This window comes from Vidua chalybeata, chromosome 21 (assembly GCF_026979565.1).
Source record: "Vidua chalybeata isolate OUT-0048 chromosome 21, bVidCha1 merged haplotype, whole genome shotgun sequence".
NCBI lineage: Eukaryota > Metazoa > Chordata > Aves > Passeriformes > Viduidae > Vidua > Vidua chalybeata.
The window spans coordinates 8,862,338-8,872,383 of NC_071550.1; the positions used below are offsets into that span (position 1 = coordinate 8,862,338).

The 10,046-nt window shown below is 66.6% G+C and overlaps 1 protein-coding gene across 1 annotated transcript; it reads left to right on the forward strand.

The window, feature by feature from the left end:
* On the forward strand, positions 1 to 9,996 carry AKNA (AT-hook transcription factor). The gene is made up of 20 exons (XM_053962503.1): positions 1 to 1,035; positions 1,516 to 1,590; positions 2,049 to 2,196; positions 2,369 to 2,526; positions 2,959 to 3,018; positions 3,122 to 3,222; positions 3,319 to 3,493; positions 3,575 to 3,702; positions 3,788 to 3,961; positions 4,133 to 4,334; positions 4,428 to 4,534; positions 4,727 to 4,956; positions 5,145 to 5,331; positions 5,570 to 5,743; positions 5,844 to 5,947; positions 6,113 to 6,271; positions 6,360 to 6,461; positions 6,971 to 7,087; positions 7,290 to 7,428; positions 7,688 to 9,996. Exons 1-20 carry the CDS (start codon positions 1 to 3, stop codon positions 7,962 to 7,964), a joined length of 3,852 nt encoding a protein of 1,283 aa, XP_053818478.1. The 3' UTR covers positions 7,965 to 9,996.
* Positions 9,997 to 10,046: the final 50 nt, after the last annotated feature.

Sequence of the window (10,046 nt, forward strand, 5' to 3'; positions counted from 1 at the left end):
ATGTCCCAGGAGCTGCTGGAGCCAAGGGGGGCCGGGGACCCCGGCTGGGTCTGGGTGGCGACAGCCCCGCGGTGCCGGTGTTTTGCAGGTGACAGTGAGGACCCGGAGGAGGGGTCCCCGGCAGAGGAGGGGCGCTGGCACCCGCGGCAGGACCCGGCTGAGGAGCGGGGCAGCTCCGGGGGGGACGAGGGGCCCTGGGGGGCAGAGAGCGATGGGGAGCCCTACCCTGAGCTGTCCTCTGGGGGCCGCTGGGGCTCGGGCTCCAGCGGCAGCCCCGAGGCGGTGAGGGACGGCCGGGCTCTCTGCCAGCCCCGGGGCTGCAGCACGGACTGGGGGGACACCTCAGGGCTCTCGGACACCAGCCCTGGCCCTGGCACCCCGTCCCGCCAGCACCGTGGCTGGGGCACGGCCGGGGACACCATCGGGGGGCACAGGCAGGAGTGGAGCCCGAGACGGAGCCTCCCCCTGCAGCTGTCCACCGATGGCCCCAGCCCCGAGCGTGTCCCCGAGCCCCAGGCAGCTGGCACAGGGATGCCAGCCCCCGGCACCGCTGGCTCGGCACCCGCCGGGCAGCCCCAGGGCACCGGGAATGCCCCGGCGCCCCAAGGGCACGGCAGATCCCGAGTGCCCAAGAAAGCAGCGCCCGCGGTGGTGCCCCCCAAGCCCGCCCGGCAGTCGCGGTCCCTGAGCCCACGGAGGCGAACGGGTGCCAAGGGGACGAGGGATCCCTCGGGAACGGGTACCGAGGGCACCCAGTACGGCCGAGGGCGCCTCAACCACCCTCTGCCCGACCTCTCCAAGGTGGAGGCGCGGGTGAAGTTCGACCAGAGCTACCGCCCGCCCCGGGGCCGGGTGCTGCCCGCCCGGCCCCGCGGTCCCGGCGGCCCCATCGGCTTCAAATCCCCGGCCGAAATCGTCCGGGAGGTGCTGCTGAGCAGCGGGGAGGGGGTGTCCCCGCAGCCCCCCAGCACGGCCGGGCTGCCGCAGGAGCTCAGGTCGCCCAGACAAGCCACGGCGCTGGTGCAGCAGCTCCAGGTAACGCCCAGCTCCCCCCGTTCAGCCACAGGGCGATACTGGGAGGGTCTCCAGGGTGGGGGGGAGCAGAGCAGTGACACCAATGGGGGTGTCACTGTCTCTGGGACGCCCATGGGGGTTCGGTGCTGGTGACGCCTTCCCCGTCCTGCATGGAGCTGGCGAGGAGGGAAGGAGCAGGGATGTGGGCATTGCTCAGGCTGGGGACAGGATGCTCATGTTCCTCCGGGATGCCGGTCACCCCCACAGAGCTTGTGACCCTCAGGATGTTTGTCCCCCTGGGAGGAGAGGGGGCTCTCCCCACGCAGAGAAACGGGGGTCACATCTGCACAGAGGGGTTTTGGAGAGGGGGTTTCTGCACCTCACCCATGGGACTCCCCCTCCGTGCTGTCCCCGCACAGAACTGCCTCCCCGCTTTAGCACGCAGCCCTCGGGCATCCCCCGTGCCAGGTGCTGTCCCCCACTGGTGTCCCCTCCCCGCAGGACGACTACCACAAGCTGCTGACCAAGTACGCCGAGGCTGAGAACACCATCGACCAGCTGCGCCTGGGCGCCAGGGTGGGTGGGGGCTCAGGATGCCTGGGGGGGTTCCCCTCTCTGCTCCCCCTCCCTGAGGTTATGTGTTGTGCCTTCTTCCTCTTCCTCCTCCGGGGGAGCTGCGGTTGAGCGGTCCCAGCCCGGGGGGGTTGAGGCCACCGCAGAGCCCACAGCAGTCCGGGGCGCACCACGCCCCGCTCGCCTGGCGGGGTCCCCTCCGTGCCAGGGCGGTGGGTGAGCCGGATTGTCCCCGGAATGGCGGGGCACATCTCTGAGATGGCAGGGCCACGGGCGGAAGCGCTTCCCCGTGGCACCTCTGCCACCGCGTGGGTGGGGAAACTGAGGCAGGGCTGTGCCAACTGCCCCCCGTACCTTCACCACACCCACTGCTGTGCCCATGAGGTGCTTCAGGGTGCCCCGGGGCACGGTGGGTGGGTCGGGGTGCAGGCTGGCTGCCCAAACCCGCTCTCCTTACCCAGGTGAGCCTGTTCTCCGACCCGCCGCAGCCCAGCCGCAGCCTCGCTGTGGGCACCGTGGCCACCGGGAGCCGCGTGATGACCCTGAGCATGCCGCAGGCGCGGACAGCGGCTCTCGGCATGGCCACAGCCCCGGCCTCGCCAGGTACAGGTGTGTTGATCCATATCCCACAGCCCCACACCTCGCAGCTGTGTTGATCCGTGTTCCCTGCCCGGCTCACCGTGCTCCTGCTCCGGTTCTGGGGGGATTCTCTCCCACAGCCCCTTCCACACGCTGGTGTCACCAGCACTGCGGTGTCACTTGTCCTCGTGTTTTCTCACAGCTGCAGCCCCGGGACCGTCAGAGCGGGGGGGTTCACCTCAACCTCGGTCCCCTCCTGTGTCCGGGGGGGGCTGCCCCACCTGCCCCGGGCCGTGCTGCTGCCCCGGCTCCCGGCTCACCCAGGCCCTGGCGGGGCAGAGCCGCAGGCTGCAGGCACAGGTAAGGGCCGGGGGGCTGCTGGGGGCTGGGGCGTGGAGAGGGGCAGGAACGGAGAGCTGTAGAGGGGAGTGCTGGGGGGCTGTGAGGAGGGGGCTTCGGGGGGGCTGAATGGAGAAGGGCTTTTGGGGAAAGTGCTCATGGGGGCTGCAGGGCAGCAGGGAGGGGATTTGGGGGGAGTTCTGGGGGGGGCTATAGGGATAGGCTGGGGAGGTGCTGCGCAGGGTGCTGGGGGCAGCTGCAGAGGGGGTCTGGATTGCAGGGGCTGTGGGGAGCGGGAATGTTGTGGGCTGCTGGGAAGGAAGGAAGGCTGGGGAGGGGGCTGCAGTGGGGGATCGCACTGGAGCAGTCCCTGGGGATGTTTCATATGGGGGGTCTAGGGGGTGCGGAGGGGGGCACAGCAGGGTCGGGCTCAGCCCTTACAACCCCGGCCAGGTGGAATCCTTCGAAAGCTGGGTGCGTGCAGGGACCCCCACACCCTCGGAACAGCTCCAGGTGCGTCAGTCCCTTCCCGGACCCCAACCGGGGGGGCGGCAGGACCACGGGGGGTGCCCGGGGCCCAGTGGACAGGCTCGGACCCCGCACCCTTGTGCCACAGAGGATGAGGATGCTGAAGGACGCGCAGGATGCGCTGGAGCGGGAATACCTGCGGGGCCGGCAGCAGCTCCCGGCGGCTGCGGGGGAGTTTGATCCTGACCGGTAAGTGCTCGATCCCCCTGCCACCCCCTCCCCAGAGCCCCCGGAGAGTCTCCGGGGGTCGCTGTCCCTCCCGTACTGATGGCTGGTGTCTTGCAGGGCGGTGGAAGGGGAGATTTACCGCCTGGGGCTGCGCCTGGAGGGGCTGAAGGAGCGGCTGGAGCCGGGGGGCAGGCGGCAACCCCTCCCTCAGCCTCTCCCGCAGCCCCCCCCGCAGCCCCGCTGCCCCCCAGCCCCATCCCCACCACTGGCCGCCCACTCCCCGCACCCCGAGGTGAGCTGGGAGTGCAAAGGTTCCCACCGCACTGCATTTATGGGGGGTTGCCCCTCTCACCCCCTTTTGCTGTGCCCACAGAGCCCTGCGCTCGTGGAGGGTCCTCGAGGAACAGCAGGGGACAGCGAGGGGGTGGCAGGGGGGCTGCCCTGGCCCCTCTGGCACAAACAACGCCAAGTGGAGGAGGATTTCGGGGACCTGCTGGAGCAGTGAGTGCCCTCACAGCGGTCAGGGGGGACATGGGCACGGAGCATGTCCCCAGAGCCACCTGCTCCTGCCCACGGGTCCCCCCAGGTACAAGCACTTCAAGTCCTTGCCGGAGTCGCTGAGCCTGGAGCAGCTGAGCCTGGCGGGGAGCGGGTCCCAGGAGGAGGTGGATGCACCCACAGCAGGGGACAGTGGCCTCAGCAAGGTCCCCTGCAGGACACGGTCACTGGAGGAGGGGCCCAACCTCGAGCCATTGCCCTTGTAAGTGCTGCGGGAGGTCGGGTCCCCAGGCATGGGCGAGCAGCAGCTTTGACATCAGGTCTCCAGTTTTACCTCGGAGTTAACGGCCTCCACGGCAGAGCTGGACCCGGACACTTCCCCGTGTCTGGGGTCGCTCTGCCCCATCATTCCTGCTCCATCCCCTCCCCACAGGCACCTCCCGCAGAGAAGAGCTGCGACGCTTCCCCCCAGAGGACCCCCAAACCTGGAGGAGATGCGGGGCCACCCCTCCCCTGCCACTGCTGAGGAGCCACCAGCCTCTGCCAAGCCCCCCCTGGAGGTCCCTGGGCCACCACGGGTGCCCCTGTCCCTCCGTGGGACAGGCAGCACTGCCACCCAGCACGGGCCCCGCACGGTGAGTCCCTGGGACTGCGGGTCCCCACCTGAGAGCACCCCAGAGCCTCCCGGGCTGCTGGGCACCGACCCTGCTGTCCCCGTGCCTCTGCAGGAGCAGCGCATCGTGTCCCCAGAGACCGACAGCGGCTTCGTGGGCTCGGAGGCCAGCAGGGTGTCACCCCCCGTGCACACCCCCGAGCACCCTCCCCCTGGCCCAGGGTACGGCCCACGGCCCTGCCTGCGGGAATTCGGCCCTGCCTGCGGGATCTGGGGGATTGAAGAGGAGCAAGGATGGAGGGGGAGGCACCGAGGGTGTGGGGAGCAGGGTTCTGGTGGGGCTGGAGATGCACAGAGTGCTCGTGGCCAGGGGGGAGCCCTGGGGGCTGCCCGCATGACCCGTCCCTTCCCCAGGACTCCGGGCTCGCTGGGACCTTCCGTCCCCATCCCCAGCAGCCTCCGTACCCCACGGAAGAGAGAGGCGACCCCGCTTCCCTCCGAGACAGCACTGATGGGCATCTTCCCCCCGGGGGGCACAGGGGGGCCCCGGCTGCCCCCCAGCAGCCCCTCTCAGAGCAGCTCCCCCCCTCGCTGGGCTGAGAGCGCGGGCAGCGAGGTGGGGCCGGACCCCGACGGTGATGGCAGTGAGTACACAGGACTCGGCGAGGGACAGAGATCTGGGGGGCCCTGGCTTTGTGGCTCTGTTTTTTGGGATGCCCAGACCTCCTTGTGGTGCAGGTGTCACCGGTGTGCTGGTGTCACCCTTCCTGGAGGGAGGTGTGTCCCAATCTCTGCTCTCTGATCCCAGCTCATTGCTCCCCTTCCTCCCCAGCTCGCACGGACTCGGAGGTGGGAGACAGGAGCTGTGCCAGCGCCGGTGGCCACCCCCCAGCCATGGCCAGGAGCCCAGCCAGCCCCCTGCCATCCCCCGAAACGCCATCCCCCACCCTCCTGTCCCCTGACCTGCCGTCCCTCGACCCGGCTCCCTGTGACCTGCTGGGCTCCCGTCTGGAGCGCGAGTGAGTGGCTGTGTCCCCCCTGCCCCAAACCAGGCCAAACCCACCTGGGTGGCACCGGGACCCCCCTAAAGGCACCCACGCCAGCCCAGCCCCAGGCTTGGTTTTGGGGAGGGTCAAAGCTGCTGGGTGGGGATGGAGGATGTGGGAGGGGGTTGCTGATGGCCCCCAGGGCCCCCGGCACTGCAGGGGTCCCTGCTGGCTGCAGCCCCCCCTCACTGGGACATGTGTCCTGGGGCAGCCAGGCCATCCGGGCGCTGCAGGACGAGGTGTGGCGGCTGCGGCTGCGGCTGGAGGAGAGCCTGCTCCGCTCCCGCAGCTATCCCGAGGGAAAAGCCACTCCCCGCGTCACCCCAGCCAGGAGGCAGCCGGTGGCCAGCGGTCCATCGACCCCGCAGGACACGGCACCTTCGGAGTAGGTGGCAGGGGGGACCTGGGGGGTGCGGGTGGCAGTGTGGGGACACCCCCAGCCTCAGCCTGTGGAGATGGTGACAGCATTTCTGTCCCCTCTGCAGGGACCCGAGCCCCCCGGTGCGGGGCAGGGTGGCCCCTGGGCTCACACCCACGCAGAGGAAGAGGTCGGCATCGCTGCCACGGCGCAGGCCAGAGCTGGACCTCGGTAAGGGGGACCCCACTGGGGTGGGGACAGAGGGGACACGCTCCTCCCTGCGCGCCTCTTGCCCTCCCCAGGGCAGCAGGATGTTGTGGGGCTGCAGGACCGTGGGGAGCAGGTCCTGGTGGTCCCACGGAGCCCGCAGTGCTCAGCCCAGGGCGGGTCCTGCAGGTCTGGAGCTGGGTTCCAGCGGATGCCACCCCGCTTCCCTGTCCTCTGCTGCAGCCTCCGAGTCAGAGCCCTCGCCCGCCAGGCCCCGAGCACCCCCCGTGCTGCGGAAGCCCCTCGGGAAGCCACCGGGGGCGGTGACATTCCGGGGACAGTACACAGGTGGGTGCTGGTGGTGGTCGGTGGTGGGGCTGAAGGCTGCCGCCCTCACCTTGGGGACCCTGGCCATGCTCACGCTGGGGTTTGGCAGGGACACGGTACCAGGCGGGGACACCACGTGCCACCCCGGCACCCCGAGAAGAGCCGGGCACCTCAGGGTGTCCCCAGTGTCACAGGGGCAGGATGGCATCAGGTGAGTGGCGCCCAGCCCCTTCCAGCCTTCCCTACCACCCCTAACAGCTGCTAATGACCTTAATTAATTAACTGGAAAGGCTTGGGGGGGGGGTGGACAGACAAACCCATTGCTCATGGCCTGAGGCTCCCTTCGCTGTCCCTTGGCCAGACCCCCCTGTCCCCCAGGGCCACCAACCTGGGCAGCTCTGGGGATGCCATGACCTCATGGGCGTCCTGCACTGGTCAAGCCCCGCTTGGCATCTGTGTCTGTGCCTGTGTGGGCAGAAATCCCTGGGATTCCCTGGGATTGCTGGGATTCCCTGGGCTTCGTGGTGTCACCAGCAGCAGTGTCACCTGTCCCCAGCCCTGTCACAGGTGCCAGTGCAGAGCCCACCTTTGCAGAACCCCCTTTCCCTGCAGGGAAAGCCCCCCCCTCCCATCTCATCAGCACCCCCCAAACCACTCAGCTCTTCCCAAACATCCCTGGCTGGCTCTGCACGGGACGTTCCTGATGTCCTCTCTCCACAGCTGCATTTGGGGGAGGTGACACCCCCCGGCAGCCCCAGCACAGCACCCCTAGGAGAACGTCCTGCCCCACCTGCCGGGCACCCTCTGCAGCGGGCAGCAGGGACACAGCCACACACGGTGGGTGACAAGGGTGCCTGGCACAGCTCCTCCCTGCGTGGGGGCTGGCTGGTGGGACAAGGAACATCCTCAGCTCCCTGACGGTGCTTGGGGACTGTGCCCACCCAGTGTGGCACAGTGATGCACTGGGGCTGCCACTTGATGTGCACCCCAGGGGACACCGAACCCCCATGGGGACATCTAACCACCTTCCTCCCCGCAGCAGAGCATGGCCCTGGTGGCTCCTGTCCCCCAGGAGCCGAGAAGCCGGAGCAACCCGGAATTTGGTACTTGGCAGCCACCCCTGCTGCCACTGTCTGCCTGGCACCCATCCCCCTCGTGCCTTATGTGCCCTCCATGCTGTAAGGATACCCTGGGGGGTAGGGGGCTTGGGGGAGGGTCAGCATCCCCCAGGGGTGGAGGGGGAACCCAGGAGGGGCTGTCCCCACCCCAGGGATCCCTTGTGGGGTGACACGGCCACCAGCTCCTCTGGGGCGGGGGGCTGTGTTTAGGAGGCGGTGCTGTGGGGTGGGCATGGAGGAGATGGGGAAGAGGGATGGAAATAAGGTGGAGTGGTGGCACAGAACCCATCACTGATCCTGTGTCCCTTCTTCTTCCCAGCTACTGCTCCCCAGCAGCTCCTACCTCAGCCCCAGCCCTGGCTGGGGTCCATCTCGGTGTCCCTGCGGGGCCCCGGCAGGCAGAGCGTCCCCCCCGGCCCCAGGGCCACCACGGCTGCCTGAGCCTGGACCTGGAGGAGCTGGAGGAGCTGAACTGGTCCCTCAGCCGGGCTGTGGAGGCTGCCCAGAGCGTCAGGCTGACCACGAGCCGCATGAGCCGGGCGCTGGCCGCCGAGCTGGGCCGGCCGCGGGGCCTGCGCGGCTCCTGCCTCTTCTGAGGGCCCTGCTGGCACCTCCAGCCGCTTCTGAGGGCCCCGCTGGCACCTGCAGCCTCTTCTGAGGGCCCCGCTGGCACCTGCAGCCTCTTCTGAGGGCCCCATTGCCACCTCCAGCCTCTTCTGAGGGCCGCATTGCCACCTCCAGCCGCTTCTGAGGGCCCCATTGGCACCTGCAGCCTCTTCTGAGGGCCCCATTGGCACCTCCAGCCGCTTCTGAGGGCCGCATTGCCACCTGCAGCCTCTTCTGAGGGCCCCATTGGCACCTCCAGCCTCTTCTGAGGGCCCCGCTGGCACCTGCAGCCTCTTCTGAGGGCCCCGCTGGCACCTGCAGCCTCTTCTGAGGGCCCCATTGGCACCTGCAGCCTCTTCTGAGGGCCCCATTGGCACCTCCAGCCTCTTCTGAGGGCCCCGCTGGCACCTGCAGCCTCTTCTGAGGGCCCCATTGGCACCTGCAGCCCCTCCGTGCCACCAGGAGCGGAGGATGGGCCCCTCAGCGTCCCTGCACCGGCTGCTCCCTGCCAAACCTGGGGGCGGCAGGGCTGGAGGTGCCTCCCGCGGGTCCTGCCCTGGCTCCCAGCCGGCTCCTGCTCTCCCTGCAGTCCCTGCATGGCTTGTCCGTCTGTCTGTGCGTCTTCAAGAACCCCCAGGCTGCAGGAGGGGGGGAGGCGTGGGCAGGAGTCTCCAGCATTCCGCAGCACTGTCCCCTGGGACCAATGGTGGCCCTGTGTCCCCTCAGGGCAGTGGCCACCGCACCCTGAGCACTTCTGGGGTTGCTCTGACCTCGCGTGGGTCGAGCCCCCTTGGCAGCTGTGTTTACCTCTGTGCCTGTGTGGGCAGAAATACCTGGGATCCCCTGGGATCCCCTATTCCACCCCTTCCCCAGCCTGCAGGCCTCCTCAGGAGCCTGTGCCCTCTGCCCTTGGACTTGAACCCAGCAGGATCCTCCCTGGGGAAATTTATTTTTTGGTGGTTTTTATGTGAATTTTTTAGCTAGTAAGCAGCTAAATCACTCTTTTGAGTGTTGATTGATGGTCTGTAATGTGAGTGTGATATATGTGTATCTATAAATGGATATATCTAGATATAGGCATATCTGTATTTAGTTATATGTCTAGATCTAGAGAGACAGATATAAATAGATCTGTGTATGTACAGATCAGTATCTGAGTCTATAGATATATCTTTCTACAGATACATATATATAAATATTCTGGTTTGCATTTCCAGCACAACCCTTAGGGCATTTGTGGGGTTTTTCTGGTCATCCCTGGATGTGGCCACCCACAGCATCATCCAGGCAGAAAATAAAATGAAGGATTTGAGGTTTTCCCCCTGGGATCCTCAGGGAAGCTGGGCTGGTGGAGGAAAAGTCACCTGCTGAGACCAAAGCAGGTGTGGGGTGTGTGGAGCCCCTGTTCCTCCCTGGTTTCTAAGGGGTTAATGCCTATTTTTTAGGGAGAAGGATGTGGTTGGGGCAGCTTTTCCTGGGATGGGTCCAGCCAAACCCCCTGCTCCCCCCAGCCCCTCAGCCTGTGTTTACCTGTAGGACCTACCTGAAGTGCCAGTGTCAAATGTATTTATTTATCTTTTATTTGTTGTACAAATACCCACATTTGGAGGGGGGATCAGTGAGGGACTCAGGTCTGGAGCCTTCCAAGCTCCTCCTGAGCCTGATCTGATGAGAGCCCAGACGGGTTGGGAATGGAGCTGTGCCCTGCTCCTTTTTTGGGGTAAGAGGGCTGGGTTTGGGGGATTTTAAAGAGGTTTGGGGGATTTTAAAGATGTTTTATTGTCTCTGGTTGCCTCTGCTCTTGCCCTTGCCCCAAGCTGGAAGCTGTGACTCCCCCAGCCCAGGCAGGGCGTGATGGGAGCGTGTGGAAAGCGTGGGTAATTATCCCAAATGCAGTAGCCAGGACCAAATGATGGGTTTTTTCCCCTATCTCCTATTTTTTAACGCCCAGCAGAGCCACTGGGGTGGTATTTTGTACGAAGAAATCACCTATTTTTGAAGGAAATAAACGCAGTTGGATGACTCGTGTGCTGATTTTCCTTCCCAAAGCCGCTCCTAGGGGGAGGTTTGGC

Excerpts from the sequence above, each read along its gene's own strand:
- AKNA (XM_053962503.1), top strand. The coding sequence starts at position 1 with ATGTCCCAGGAGCTGCTGGAGCCAAGGGGGGCCGGGGACCCCGGCTGG. Across the intron at positions 3,494-3,574 it reads CCCACTCCCCGCACCCCGAG|AGCCCTGCGCTCGTGGAGGG; the intron begins GTGAGCTGGGAG and ends CTGTGCCCACAG. Across the intron at positions 7,429-7,687 it reads CCTTATGTGCCCTCCATGCT|CTACTGCTCCCCAGCAGCTC; the intron begins GTAAGGATACCC and ends TCTTCTTCCCAG.